The 16160-nt window shown below is 38.6% G+C and overlaps 1 protein-coding gene and 2 long non-coding RNA genes across 3 annotated transcripts; 1 reads left to right on the top strand and 2 right to left on the bottom strand.

Moving 5' to 3' along the window:
- Positions 1 to 2621: 2621 nt before the first annotated feature.
- Positions 2622 to 4046, bottom strand: LOC144987042 (uncharacterized). Its single transcript, XM_078935912.1, has 4 exons — positions 3440 to 4046; positions 3293 to 3361; positions 3089 to 3232; positions 2622 to 2986 (listed from the first exon to the last, which is right to left on the bottom strand). Exons 1-4 carry the CDS (start codon positions 3935 to 3937, stop codon positions 2891 to 2893), a joined length of 807 nt encoding a protein of 268 aa, XP_078792038.1. The 5' UTR covers positions 3938 to 4046; the 3' UTR covers positions 2622 to 2890.
- Positions 4047 to 6543: 2497 nt separating this feature from the next.
- LOC144987043 (uncharacterized) lies at positions 6544 to 8081 on the top strand. Its single transcript, XR_013650906.1, has 4 exons — positions 6544 to 6684; positions 7237 to 7414; positions 7544 to 7640; positions 7798 to 8081. It is a non-coding gene; the product is annotated as an uncharacterized LOC144987043 (long non-coding RNA).
- On the bottom strand, positions 7746 to 9430 carry LOC144987044 (uncharacterized). The gene is made up of 2 exons (XR_013650907.1): positions 8911 to 9430; positions 7746 to 8606 (listed from the first exon to the last, which is right to left on the bottom strand). It is a non-coding gene; the product is annotated as an uncharacterized LOC144987044 (long non-coding RNA).
- Positions 9431 to 16160: the final 6730 nt, after the last annotated feature.

The following is a 16160-nucleotide window of genomic DNA, read 5'->3' as shown; positions in this document are numbered from 1 at the left end:
CCCACTGCGCATGTGCGAATGATTTATTCCGACGGAAAGAGTGACCTTAGTGAACGTTTTTATATTCTGAAAACATTTTTCTGGGCCCATGTACACGGTTGGATTCTAATCCGACCATTGATCCCATCAAGATATTTTGTACATGTAACCGCGGCTTATGGTGTCGACGCGCAACGTGGCGGGGGCGTGGCATCACGATGGTGGTCTCTCCATCGGGATGTCAGTCACCCATCACGATTATATCGTCCATCGGCACAACCCTAATTAAGCCTGTAACGGTTTGTAAGATAAGCTTTGCGTTTCTGTCTGAATTGATTGTTTTGTCTGTAACGATCTCTGATGTACTGTATTTTTTTTTTTGTTGAAAGTCTACATTTTTAATAGTACAATTCTTAATATATGTCTTCATATTCAGTTTCTTTCTTTCTCGAAGTTGTTCATTCTCAGAATAATTCTTTTGACTCTGCAGAGTTTTCTTTTCTCTGAAAGTAGGATTATTTTTATATTTTTGTTTTTCTTTACTATTTTTATTCTCCCGTTTCTGGCCTTTTTTCTGTGAGTTTATCAATCTCCTGATTTTTCGCCTTTGTGACTTTGTGACACTTAAAGGTAGTGATTTAAATTTTGATGCAAGTGCTTTAAAACACAACATTTATACTTTTTAAACATGTACTTCACTTGTATCTATAATTTTTATACTGAAATAATACATTTGGTTACAACGGTGAAAAATGTTGCATTTGTACTTTTATGTATTTTTACTTTGTAATTAATAAACCACTAAAACTCTTTTACGTTGTGTAAACCGTAAACAATTCAGTCAATCTGAAAAAACTTAAACCGCAAGACTAGCTAGCATATGGCATGACGTTAGCACTTTAGCATGTTAGCTAACTTCTAATGCGATTCTTAAACCCCCCCCAGCATTTTCACGTGGCAGGGTAATAAAAGTAACTTAAGCTTACAAAGGTGTAATAACTTTCCAGTAAAAGCCGAGGACTATTACTTCGTAATTATATTATTCTTAACCGGACTGAACCTGACACAACTCACCTCAGCAGACAAGTGAGCAACTGCAGGGAGGGGAGATTGTGACGCATCTAAATTGCATGATGCATTCAATGTTACTCGGAAATTCAAACTTCTAAAAAAGATTTAGACGAGTAAAAAATGGATTTCTAATTATTTTTCTAATTTGGAAAAAAACATGTAAATTATATATATTAACTGAAGTTTTATACAGAAATTTAACATACAGAAATAGACACAGATTTGCTTTCTGTAGAAAAAAAACACAGAGGTGGTTGTTCTTTGGCAACTGTCTGGTGACGTATTGTGGCAAAACATAAAACATTTAAGCATTCAAATCTTGAAAATAACTAAAAATAAAATACGGCAGTGAGAAATACACATAAAATACATATTACTTAAAAGTCCTTAAGTAATCACTGGAACGATGCAAATGAATAATCAGATGAAAACTGTTTAGCTGTGTTTTTAGACTCATGAAGACAGGAAATGGCGCCGTTTTCTTACACGCTACACATGTGTTATGGTTCCTCCCTACCGCGACTCCTGTCCTCCTCTGTGCAATCCCCGTAAAAACACATCATGCTGAAATGCCAATAAATGACTCCAAAAACGTAATAAAAATATAGAATTTACATGTTACGTGTAAATTAACTTACAACAAATAGCTTTTCTTTCACACAGATGAATCGACAGCGGAGTCAGACAGCTCAACAGGACGACAGCTGCCGTGCGTTTTTTCAAAGTAAATTTCCAGCGATGACTTCCGCGACAGCGACCTCTACTGGCTAAACACAACAACATTTAATGTACCGTCACATTGAACAATTACAGTCATTGCAAAAACATTCAGTGGTCACAAGAAGAAAACCATTAAATACATGTAGAAATGTAACTAATAGACTTGTAAACTAAACATATTCAAGAACAAACAGAGGGAATTGGCTGGGCATCGTGAAGCGTTGACCATCCCTGTGTCCACTGCGTCTGTTGAGCGGACATTTTGGCGCTTAAGTGAATCCACATGACACGGTGATCGAAATGTTTTTGTGGAAAGAAAGGAGGATGGATTTTGTCTTCAGATAATTCATTTTTTAATGAGGGAAATGACAAATATAAGAAATAACATTCCAGATGTATGTGGTTATTTTCTTTTTTTCCCAGATGTAGTTGCATAATGAGAAATTTGTGCAGAAACTTGAAAGGTGAAATGGGAAAAAAATAACAATAAATGATAATATATAATAATGATAATAGTAGTATTTTCACACTTTAGTGAAAATAATCAAGTGTTTTGCTTTATAAATAAAATGTAAGCAAAAGAATGTAAATACCCTTAATCTTGAACTGAGAATTCATTGCTGCTTCTCAATGTATTAATGTAAAATAAAAACACAATCGAATAAATCCTTAAATGAAGAAAATTTTAATCTCAAACTGACTAACATTCAATAAAAAACATTAACATTAATTTCATAAAAATACTTAGACAACATAACTTAATCAACAGCATATTTGATCACATTCAAGATGATATAATTAAATACAATCAATAAATAATAATAATAATACATACTATTTTAAGTGCAGTCCAAAAAATGAATAGTAAATACTTTTTTGAATAAAATAAATAATAAAAGCTATTTTTAAGATGATAAATTATAATTAATATTAGTAACAAATACTATTTTATTTTGTAACATTTAATTAAGTTAAAATAAATAATTACATAAAATGATTAGTTAATGATTGTTATTTTCGACACCCTGTTTCCCGTTTTCTCGGCCTGAATGGTGAGAGGCCCATATTCAAATGGGTGCTCCAGAGAGTTCCAGAGCTCTTCACCCACATCGAGGGTCTCTTAGTCCTCCAGGAGCAGCTCCAGGTCCCCTTTCTCTCTCCCCTCCCTGATGGCTATTATTTTCAGCTGCACCTCCTCAGCAGCTTGGATGACCACCTACAAAAAAAATTTTTAGTAATTATTTTCCAACTTTACTCTTGAAGGCAAGTCATTTTACAGTGTTTGTTCCATTGCCATTTTTACTGTTTCAGTCCATACCTCTATTGTTGTGTAATTTGTGGACTGGAAGAACCCACCCATCGAACCCCCATGTTTTATGTGGGTGAGCCTCACATGGCCACCTGCTTCCAGTTTAAACAGGGCAGCCTCCCGCCACAGAGAGACATTCACCTCTGCCCCGTCCTGTACAGTGAGAGAAGTTATTTTATGCATAAACACACACACACACTCAGAAGTACATACTTGTTGTAATCTAAGCTGCCTCATTGGCACATCATTCCTCCCACTTTTGATCTTCCTGATTGCAAACACCTAATGAAGACAATGTGTAAAAATTATATTTTCTGTTAAGGCAGATTGTGAGCATTTACATGACTTGTACATCCTTACCTCCAGGACCTTTCCCTCAAAGGTGAGGAGGGGTTGACCTCTCACCTGGTCCACAGTTGTGAGGGGTGTGACCACTGATGGAGGATCTAATAGTCTGTCGGCCTCCTGTTCCAGTGACTGAGTCACTGGAACAGGAGATGTCCGATAAAAGGCCGTGTTCTTCGTGGGGAGAATGTAGTAGGGGGGATAGGCTCCCTGCAGCCTATACCCCTTCATTATGTAGTGTCTTCCCACAGACACCTTTGAGGCCAGTTCCTCAAGTAAGGTCACCTTTGTGACAAAGTTACCGTCTGTAATAACTACCACTTTATTGTTTTTCGTGGTTAGAGGGGCAGCAGTATTGCCGGAAAAGTCCCAAGTTATCACTTGGGACCTTTCCCTCTCCCTCAAAACACAGATGTGCAGCGGTGGGGGGGCTGCATAAGGGCCACTCTGTTTGGTGTTGATCACCTGTGTTAGTGCCATTCTGAGATGAAAGAAAAAAATGAAAAAGGACATGAAAAGTTGCCCAGAATTGTCCTTCTGTTATTACTACATAATTTAAAATAAGTTGTTACTACTCAGTTTAAATAAGCTGCTTCACATATCCATACACAGTAAAATACATAATGTTGGCTAAAAAAAAAAAGACATTAGTTTTAATTTAACCCTAAAAGGGTCAAGCTTCATATGATTAAAAAAAAATCTCTTCAGAAAGAGAAATAAAAATAAAACTAAGATGTAGTTTGAGGGCCACAAAAAAAGGAAATTTAAGAGATTTAAAGTCTTCAAAGCTTTTGTTTTCTCAAGCAACATTTTTACTTTTTTCTCAAAAATGTATTACTTTATTCTAAAGATGTCGACTTTAGTCTAAAATATTTTGACTTTTTTTCCTTTAGTGGGGAAAAAATGAAAAAAAAAGTTACCTTCCAGAATTTTTTTCTCACCGTGGCCCTAAAAGTCCATTGTAGAAAACAACTAGAAAACTAAATGTAACTTTTTGAAATAACGTTAATATACATCAAGTGTCCTTTTCTATAAGACAAATATTACATTATGAATTTTTAACCATATTTGTACATTTTTGTCTTTAACTGAAGTGACTTACCTCCAGTGTCTTGTCCGCTCAGCTTCAAAGTGGCGATTTTCCCGCCCCTAGACTGGTTATGATACAAGAGGCACGTGCGTGGTGCCTACGTCATAGACATGTTGCTGGGCAGAGCGGAGAGCGCGTAATAATGTAGCGACCTGGTGCTTAGCCCCGCCAACAATACAGTGTTGTTAATGATGATTAAAAAGAACAATGTAAAACAACACGTGACGTTGTCAGTGAGAGGGGTTTGACACAGCAAAATACACATCACATGAAGAAAATAAATGCAAAGCAAAAAAAAAAAAAAAATTGTCAATCGCCGGTGTGGAACCCTGGACCTCTGGGTGCATTACACACTATCTGTTCCACTGAGCTATCTTCACCAACACTTTGCTGACATTGTTTTTCTTTTGACAAATCTAGTCGAAACGATCCTGAACCACGTTACGTTATTTACAAAGAACCATGGTAAAGTACAATGAACTGACGCTAATTTCAATACTGGGGAAACAATAGAACTGGTCGGGAAACGTTCGGGATTCATTTCGTATTTCTAGAAACTGTTCAAAACACAAGTGACATCTGAAGCGTGGTTCGACCAAACGAATCATTTGGCGCGTAATACTCCATCAACCACGTGATATGCGCTAGTTGACACACGCCCCGACACATAGTGCCGAAACACTCTGTTTCATGAAGGTGAACCGCGCGCCGAGTCAAACGGGCCATTCCTAGTAAAGGGGCATGGCTAACCTTAATGGAGCCTCATTAATGGAGCCTCCTTAAATGACAATTTACGATCATTAATGTTCCATCTGGATTGTTATAAAAATAAAAAGAATAACACAATTTGAACTTTATGCAAACATTTAATTAGGAATTTTTCAACATTGTTATAATTGTCAGTAGTGGTGCTATCTAAAATCCTCATCCTGTTCCTCCCTCTGACTCATGGTGCAGAGACTTAAGCAAAGCAGGACAAAGTAAATCGGCAAAACACAGTAAAACAGCTAAAAAAACAAAACATTTTTTAAAAAAAGCCACACTTAAACCCAAATCCGTTCCAGACAGGCAAAGGTGTTATTTTTAAACTGATTTAACAAAAATAAAAAAAGATTTTTAATGATCTTGACTGAAGCAAATAATTAAGTTAGATCAGCCATGTAAAAAAGTTTATTTTTCCAACATCCATATGTGGTCTTATCACCCTCTCACGGTGGAAAAAGTATTATCTGAGCTTCTTCATCCACTAAATCATCTTCAAATGGACACGCCTGTTTCCTGGCAGGGTAAAATGCAGGGTTGAATGCTGTACAGCTGAATGGGGAGCCGGTTTAGCTCGTGCTGGGTTGCGGCGACTTCCAACCGTGAAACCAGGGTTCAAATCCGGGCTGCTCCCTATTCCCTTCTCTACTTCTGTGCCGGTCCCAGGCCCGGTTGCTTTGAGAAGGTTGCGTCAGGAAGGGCATCCAAAACAATGCCAAGTATAACCATGCGACTTGTTCGCTGTGGCGACCCCAGACGGGAAAAGCCGAAAGAGGTAGATAGAATGCTGTACTGCTGAATGAAAGACAAACAATCAATGTATGTTCGAAAAAACAGTGGGAACAAATCTAAGTTAGTTTTGATGTATTTTTTATTTTCCTCCTTGTAGCTGGAAGCTGCAGTTCAAACATGTGCTCCAGCCATCTTGTGAACAAGCGTTGGGACCCGGGCCTTAGCCCCGCCCACGGCCGCTAAGGCTCATTGGAAGTGTTGATTCCCACACCATGAGTTAGGTGGCTGTTAAGAGAAGTGACTATCATGTTGTTACACCACATATGTTAGTGGTTAAATGGCATTATAATGCTGTATCATTCAGCTAGCTAGCTGATGATCAATATATCTCTCCATTATACATGGATGAGTGAGCTAAGTTTGAAGGCACATGGATAATAGACCTTTTTCGCAAAAACCGGAAGTACGTCATCAACGTGTAAACCTAGTTCCGGTTTGTGCTTCGCTGGCGGAGGAATGGCAGAGCCTAGAGTGTTTTCGAAGAGCCTGAGTTGTGTTCCGAAGTTCACCAGCACCGATGTGATGAAGAGTGTGAAGATGCAATCGTCCACTAAAGGAAACAAATTGGACATGGGATATAAATTCGTCCACGAAGAGTTTATCCACCATTACCAAGGTAAGCTTCAGCTAGCTTTAGCCATAGCCGCATCACCGGTAACTCTGTGTGTTTACGTCAACTGTAAATCCTGGTGTTATTAATTTGTAATATAAGGCATCGCAGTGAATATGTTGTGTGTATGTTTAAGTGAAAAGGCATGAGATTAACATAACACCCAAAAATTTGGTGAAGCTGTAAATAAGAAATGTTAAGTTGCCCGTATGCGTGTTCATTTTGCTGCGGTTGCGGCACTTTCTTCACTTACTAGTATTATTTTTCTGAAAGTATGGTGAGCAGAAGTCCTCTTTTCCTGGACATGTCCTCTCTTTTGATACTTATATAATAAAATAACATTGAACATAGATGAAATGTAATTATATTTGCTTCATGTATGCAGCTCTGAACACCAATTACTCTCGATGAAATATCTCACAAACTCACTTCACTCCTCTTTTTTACAAACTCAAATCTGGTCACCCTATTGACAGTTATAGTTTCATGTCATTCTGAACATTGATGTAGCAACATAAGTATGTCCTAATTTTAACCTATATAATTTATTGTGTCTAGATATCACTGGACGCAGAAAGTGCCAACCTGAAAGCTTTCGTCTGCAGTTGTGTGGCTGCTAAAGGATTTTGCAATCACATAGTTGCCATCCTGTTCCAGACCGCACATTATTCACAGCTGGGTCTGCAGGCTGCTCCACCCCCCTGGCCTGCACGAGTGGCTTGCAAAGATGGCACAGGTGGGTTTGTGATCATATTGTCATTATTTTTTAAGAACGTATGTGTATCCATAACAACTCTAAATTATTATAAAAACACCCCAAGTAGTTACTACAGACTTTAATTGCTTTCTGCCTTTTACTTATAAGGGAATCCATCCTGAACCGGTTAGTGAGCTGATGGTGCAAAAACCCAAAACAGTTGGCAGGGACGGTCAGAGGTCCACACTGTACAAGGCATATACAGGTGATTAACTTTTTGTTGCTTTGTGAGCAAGTTAAGTTTTTTTTTTTTTTAATCTTATGACTAACCAAATTATGGTTACAGCAGATATAATGAATTAAATTCAAATGTAGTTATGCACTTATGTCTAACTTTTGTGTGTTGTGTTTCTCTTGTGTAGGACCACAGCCAGATCCATATGATGGCATCTGGAAGCAGATTATGCCAGGTGCAGCCCCAACCTCTCATGGTTGTGTTGGATGGGTTTCTGAGATGGAATGAAAGAGAACTTGGATATATATTGTGGCAAATGCATGAATGCATACCTTAAATTACACTTATCTTGTCTTTAACAATCAGTTCAGCCTTCTGTCTTACTGTTGATCTGTAATGTTATTTTTTATTGTAAATGTTTGATGTTATTTGCATACCAAAAAATTAAACGAGGCACAATTTTGACCAAAATTGTTTTATTTGTTCATCTAATTTTTTTGCGTAGTCAGTCACATTTCAACAGAAAAACATTACGAATATAACAATTATATTTAATTAGATTTTAAGAATATGTGGAAACACTAAATTTTTCCATACTATTTGCACATTATACATTATTTACATACCAAACATTAATTCACTCTTCAAAACAAAAAAGTCCATGATAATTTGCCAAAACACGGCGGTTAAGCCAGATCTGATTCACACTGCCCATCAGTGTGAGCGGCACAGAGAGTTCCTGATGTGAAAGGACTTTATCATACTGATCACTCTTTCCACCATAATTCTGAGGCGGGTGATGGCTGCGGTTTGTTCTGTTTCCTCCTTGCTGAATTGAGTTGAAAGCTTAAAAGGTGGAATGATGATCTTAGATCCAATGTCAGTTAGGAGGTCTTGAACGAGGAACTTTTGTCCGCCATGACATCGTCTCCTGGCTCCAGCAAAGGAACTTGGCTTCTAAGTCATGGATGTAATCCAAAGCCTCATCCAGAGCACCTGTGAAGATAAAGAAATTAAAAATCAGTCTTAATATATTAATGCTACCTTTCAACACAACACAGTAATCATGTTTTGAAAAGTATGTTAAGTATTTAATTACAAATACATTTCATTTATTTTTGTTAAGGAAATTACAAAATGACAAAATGCTCAAAAGTGATTAAATACATGTAATTAAAATAGGTGAGAGCATGAACATCTTTTATTATAAATATTAATTTGTTCAGGTAGAAATGCATGTATCCAATAACGGTACACATAGTTGACTAACGTTAACCAAACACATTATGAACAACCTTACCTGCAGGTGGGTGTGTCACGTAGTCGTGATCCATCTTTACTGTCTTAGCTTAGCCACCATGTCGCTAGTATCTTCACAGCTTAGCTGCATAGCCTGACGTTTGAGGTTCTGTCATATTCTGACTCCCTTCTCAAAGGATCAGTAAAGTTGTTCCAAGGGAAAATACTCGGGGCAACACCACTCTTCAGGCGACGAACGACGCAGCCGCACCACAATCCCGGAGCGAAGTTAGTAAGTGCCGGCAGCAGAGGGTGCTACCTGTGTTTACATTAAAACTATGCCCTTCATCTCTTCGGATCGCCTATATCCATTTGGGTTTCAGGTTTGGATCCACAGGAAAATAATGAAATGAAAGGTAAGGCTGTTTTTGGTTGGAAGACGAACAGCCTGGAACGCAACAGAGACTGCAACTCTTCGACTCTGCCATTCTTCATATCTGCTGCTACGCTAACAGGAAGTTGTTTTACACGTCATTGACGTATTTCCGGTCGAAAAATGCGGAAGTGTGAAAAAGGTCTATTGAGAGAGCTATTCATGAGGCACAGCATGCCCCCTACTGGAGGAGGTGACTGTACCTTCACTGTCAAATAATCAGTTCTTCTGACTACAACATCAAGGGTTGAAATCATTATGGGATCGAGACTGTTTGGCAGCCATTTTGTTTTTTTCAAATTTGAAACCTTTGTTTCTTTCAACGAATGTAACTTCAACACACTTGTAGCTAGAGACTCCGTTCAAACATTAAAATGATCACAAGGCTTTGGACTATGAAATACATTCAGAAATCATTATGGGATGTCGACACAACCTACTGTTGGTGGCCTTTTTATCACAAAATCTGAAGCAAATATTGCAATAAACTTTATCCATGGCTGGAACTGAACATATTGAAATTCACTGGATCTGGACATATAAGGAATGTGGGCGTGGTTAGCAAACAAACTTCGTTGCTAAGGATGTCCAAAGGTTTACTTTTTCCGATTTGTCTGAAACTGACATCGATTTGTTCGTCATCCCCAGGCGACCCAAACATAAAATGGTTGCTATGGAGATAAAATCAATAGAAAAGCCACCATTTTGAAAAAATTGGATTTTCTATCAACTTATAACATGTAGCTTTTACCAATATGATACTCTCAAACAATGTGTTTTTTTTGAGTCAGTTGATGATGCTGATGCTAGCACTTTTAGCCATTTTAGCATCATCTTCAAATTTTCAACAGTACATCCATTTTTTCAACAATTTCAGCTTTCATGCTTAACTCCGTCTACAAATTTTGACCTATTTTTGCTATAGACGATGGATGTGAGGTTAAGGGGTTTTACGTAAAACACTGCGGATTGAGCAGCCACGACTTGACGGGCCAGAAGAAAACCTTTGGTGGGCCAAATTTTGCCCGCGGGCCCCACTTTTGGCACCCCTGCTTTAGATCAAGACTTTGATCATTTATTGGATGTAGCTCCAGCAAAAGGTAACTGACGTTGCTGTCTGATGTTACAAATGAGGCCAAATGTTTTCCTGTGTTTCTTAAGGTGCACCAACATATCATGATTGAAGACTTCATTTAACTCTGTCACCATATTTTTAAAACAGAATACTAAATGCAGATTATCATTCTGCACAGAATTTTGGAAATATGTTTTTTGCCCAGTATACGACTTAATTAGAACAAGTTATTTCAAATGTTTCAATTGCATTAAATATAATTATTAAAAGTATTACTGGAGAGATTTTGAACAATGATTATTCTATTAAAAGGCTGTTGGAATTGGATAATAGTTACCAGTTTTTAAAACTTATTAGACTTGTCATCACTCCAGCTTTTTGGCAGGCAGCCCAGAAAGATCTTATGGCTTGTGGGATTCAGCTTGGAATCCCCACATGGTTGTTCATTTTCTTCAGCTGATATGTGGTAAAAGAATTTAATTAACTGTATTCTGAAGGTAGAACTGAAACTGTGGAGCAGTTGGAATGGGCAGATAGATATGAGCTTTTGCATTGTAATCCTGTCACTGCTGCTCCAATGTTGGATTTTCGTTTTCACTGTTTTCTGAAGGAAGTTCTAATGCCGCCTTCATGTCCTATAGGCAAAATTAAGGATTATTTTTATAGGGTGAAGTTTAAGCAACGTGGCTCACCACTTATTCATTGCCGATTTTAGATCAAGAATGCACCTGTAATGGACAGAAATACAGATGCAGAAGAAATTTAATTTATTGATCGTCATGTGAATTACCATCAAATAAGACTTGTTGTATAAATGTTACAATTTCCGATAACACTCTAAAAGACTGGGAAAAACATGTTAAAAAAACTGTTTTCATGTTCTTTGTCCACCTTCTGCACGTACATATATATCACGTAGCACAAGTGTTGAAGAGACAAAGTTATTTGGAAAAGATAAGCTGTTCTCTCAGCTGATGAGGCGACTTGTGACAATGTTGAAGGTTTGTTTGCAAAGCACATTTGAAACTGTATACAACTGTTGTGCTTGGAAAACCCATGTTGTGCTGAAACGATAGACTAATGAGGTGTGGATTAATCAATAAAGCAAGCCACTGTTAAAATGCTGGAATGCTAATATTGATATACAATTTGTTGTTGATGCAGATGCGTGTGTGGTGTATATCATTTCTATCATCTCTAAATCAGAGAAAGAAATGGGTTTATAATCGCAGTGTGCACAAAATGAAGCAAACAGGAATGAAAGTTTCTGCCAAAGACACTAAAAAATAGGCAGTATTTGGAAAAACAGATGTATTTGGAAATGTATTTGTGCTCAAGAAACTGTTTATGGACTTACAAATACACTTTTTAAAGTGTTCTAGGAAAGTTGTTTCTTCCTGTTGGTGAACGTACTGTTAAAATGAGTTTCTTTAAAAGTACTTAAAGAGAAAGCATCAAATTACAGATGTGGACGACAAGCATAGTGGATAGATACAAGAACAGACCTAAAAGTGATGATTTTCATTCAATTGTTTAGCAGTGTTTGCCTCAGAATTTCATGTGTTGTCCAAAAATGAAACTGTAGCTGAGCATATAAAGCTGAACGATAACACTGGATATGTTGTGAAAAGAACTCTCACACAACCTGCTATTGTTCAGATAGTTTTCAGAAACAAAACAAAATGACTTAGAGTTAGGACACGATGCAAAGTCACTGAAATGTTGACAAGTGATATCCAACTATTGAAGTCAGTCTAAGTGGTAATCATTCAGAATTCAAAAGCTAATAAACATCACAAACGTCTGACTTCATTTTAAATGTTCAAGTAACTTGTCAGATAAATGCATCTAGACATTAAAGAAAAACACAAAAAGAATTAAGTTTCTTATGTACAAAGGAAAAATCAAGTGTGACGGAAAAAAGTCCACCAGGCTTCTCTTCTCAAAGGACTGCTTCTCCCGTGCTCCTTTTATTAAGGATTCAAGGAGGAGGTTACAATTTCCAAACAAAGAGAGAAGTTCATTAGAGGGTGTCTTATAATGAACCATTTGGGAGGATCAGGTTCAAAAAGGACCTCGCTTTGAGGCAGTGAACAGAACAATGGCCCAGAAAACTACCCCCTCTCCTGGTGACCTGGGGCCTCATTTATAAACGTTGCGTACGCACAAAAGAAGGCGTACGCCACTCTCTACGCAATAAGTGAGATTTATAAAAAGCAAACTTGACGGGAAAATGTGCAGTCCTTCACGCAAGCCCTGACCCAGGCGTACGCACAAAAACGGGTGAAATGAGAAACGGCGACACCGTCGGCAGATGGAAGAAACACGTGAAAGTGAAAATCAAAATGACAATCCTGCCTCTCATAAATAACATGAAGACTTCACAAAGCAAGTCTTACAATTACAGCCTACACGAACACCCGTTTGATCGATCAGCAGTGAAACAAATCAAACGACAATTACAACAGAAATTCAAATGAACACATATTTGCAAAAGAAAAGTGAAATATGTTCTGCAATATTGGAATATTGTGCAATTCATCCTCATGAATAATATAGTTAACAGAACGAAATAATGTACAAAACTGATATTCTCTTCAGTGTGTCCGTCTGGCGGAGCAGATATAGGTGCGGGCGTGCGGACGGACAGACGTACTAATTGTCCACTGGGGAAAGTTGTTTTCATAGTAAAACATTTCTTCATAAGCTATGGAATTATGGTATTCATGCATATGCCTTTAGTGTGTTTTATTTTTGATAAAACAATGTATGGCGTATGTCTCAACCATAAAGCCACAAGAAATTACATTTACGCTGATCAATTTCCCATTTCCACGTCGATTATTACCGACATCTGTAGCTTGTCAGATGCAATAAATGGATGGAAAAAACATGCCCCATCACAATGCGTAATGACGCACAAAGGTTGATCTTACGCACTTAGAAGATGTGGCAAATGGAAGAATTCGGAGTGAACGCATCTTTAGACAGCAAGAAGACTTGCTGGCAAACGAAGACGAGTGGCTTATGAGCCGGTTCCGACTTCCTCGAGCCGTCATGTTGGACCTCTGCTGGCTCTTGGGCCCGGCATTACAGAGGAGCACTCGGAGGAACCACGCGTGTCACACGGTGCATCTGGCGGCCCCCCCCAATGGAGCGCCAGATGTTTTTTATGCCTCGACTTTGATGTCCGACCATTTCTTTTTTATTTCAGCCATGGTCCGAGGTTGTGAGGCTACAGCATTACTGCAAAAATCAGATCTGACAATGGGACCCATTTTAATGGTAAGCACATACAGCAAGTTGAAACTTCTTTTGGATTGAAACATAAGTTTGGCTGTGTTTACCATCCTTCTTCACAGTCCTCTGTGGAACGAATGAATCGCACGCTGAAAGAAAAATTGGCAAAAATATGCACCTCCACTAATATAGTTTGGGTGACTGCTCTTCCTATAGCTTTGTTGGCTGTTAGACAATCAGTGAATCTCAGAACAGGTTTCTCTCCGTTCGAACTTTTGACCGGTAGATTCATGCCAGGTCCCTCGTCGACTGTCAGACCTTTAGATGACGCCCACTCCCCCAATAGGTCCTTAGTCACATATTGGAAAATGTTGCATGCTTTTACCTCCGCTTTTTCTGCGCAGATTCGAGAGAAGGACTTGCCCCCAGCTGACCCACCAGGTGCAGACCTAACTGACTGGACGCACGTTTACTTGAAAGCGTACAAAAGGAAGTGGTCAGAGCCTAGGTGGACGGGCCCCTATCGTGTCACAGCTCGAACGACGTCTGCTGTGCAGCTGCAAGGCAGACACAACAAGTGGTACCATTACTCCATGTTAAGACCTTGCCTTTCACAGGAACGTGGACGGGACGCCAGTTAAATCTGAACGGTGCACTGAACTGTTTGTTGTTTATATTTTTAAATTCAATTTCTGTTTTTTATTTATATTTTTACATTCAATTTCTATTTCTTCATTTATATTTTTACATTCAATTTCTATTTCTTCATTTATATTTTTATATCCAATTTCTCTTTTTTGCGCTTATATTTTTATATTTCTCTTCTTTCTCTTTCGGCTTTTCCCATCAGGGGTCGCCACAGCGAATCATCCTTTTCCACCTCGCTCTATCATGAACATCTTCTACCCTAACGTTAGCCAACTTCATGTCCTCTGTTAAGACATCCATGTATCTCCTCTTTGGCCGTCCTCTTGCCCTCCTGCCAGGCAGCTCCATCTCCAACATCCTTCTACCAATATATCCACTATCCCTCCTCTGAACATGTCCAAACCATCTCAGTCTGGCTTCTCTGACTTTGTCGCTAACACAGGCAACATGAGCCGTCCCTCTGATGTACTCGTTCCTTATCCTGTCTAACCTGGTCACTCCTAAGGAGAACCTCAGCATCTTCATCTCTGCTACCTCCATCTCAGCCTCTTGTCTCTGTCTCACTGCTACCGTCTCTAACCCATAGAGCAGAGCTGGTCTCACAACTGTCTTGTACACCTTTCCTTTGAGTCTTGCTGACACTCTTCTGTCAGGCTTATATTTTTATATTTGATATAACTTTTTGCGTTCCATTTCAATTTTAACTTTCGACTTATATTTTTACTGTCATTTTATCTAGATTTCTGAGTTGTGTGCTTTACCCCTGTCTGTGTTTGCTATGTTTCCTTCCGATAGTGGACTGGGAAACTCCCAGTCAAAGAGAGGGAGATGGACATTAGCAGGTATTAGTTTTGTTGTATTTTTAATATTTCTTGTATGGTTTACCTTTTTTGATGTACAAATCCACAGGCAGACAGCTACAGGACATAACAGAACCAGGCGTAATGCATTTTATGATATCTGGACTTATACCAGGGAAGCTGAACAATTAATGTGTGGCTCTCTGGTGCCCCCTGTAGGATTCCCTTATTTTTGCTACAATTCTAATCAGACAATGGATGTGTTGATTATAGCACCAAGGGGGAATTTTAAACATAATCACTGGAGAACAGCAAGTGAGTGGCGGGGTTATCATTGGTACATCCGAGGATTGTTAGGAGATGAAGGATGGGGATCTATATATTTAGATCCACAGCAGAATCATCTTGGAAGAAAGGTACCTTTGGTTGGACATCCCAGGCTCAACAGTGGTCCAGAATCATTTCTAATTTTACTGTTTCAGATTTGTTTTTCACTTATCGTGTTAACACTACTGGTCAACCTTTCCCTACCCCAACAAAGGGCTACATCACTTTTTGCTCACGATTACCTATTTGTGCATGGGCGAATGGAAAAGATCCGTGTTGGCAGCTTATGTTCTGCCCAGACTTCAATGCTACCACCCCCACCCTCATACGGACAGTGTCAGGTGTCGGTCCGGCCAGACAGGTTAAAATTATAGAAGGTACTCCTTCTCCAGACAATTGGTTTCAGGCTATAACTGGTATTAGTGGAGATGCTAATAACTGGTTGTTAATGGTGGAACAGGCAGCTAACACGACCAATGCTGATTGTCTGGTTTGTATGGGCCCCAGACCTTTACTGAAGGTGGTACCTGACACTGTTACGTCACAATGTATTGCAGACATCATGGTCAATTCAATTCCTAACAAATTACAATGTAACGAGTTAAATCAGTATTATCCAGTGGTCCCCAGCGAGAAAGGTAAGCCCATTTTTGACAGGAAAGTAGCTAAAAAAAATTTTTCATGTTTTGAATTTTCAGAAGATAAAGGAATTATGTTTTTGGGAAAAATTGATTAAGACTGGTGTAATAATATTCAAACCTTCAGTGATTTCAAACCTGTCTCCAGAA

The sequence above is a fragment of the Oryzias latipes genome, chromosome 18, assembly GCF_053564925.1.
Source record: "Oryzias latipes strain Hd-rR chromosome 18, Olatipes_Hd-rR_3.1".
In the NCBI taxonomy this organism is placed as follows: Eukaryota; Metazoa; Chordata; class Actinopteri; order Beloniformes; family Adrianichthyidae; genus Oryzias; species Oryzias latipes.
The sequence above is the reverse complement of the archived record's forward strand: the minus strand, read 5'-3'. Positions and strand labels throughout refer to the sequence as shown.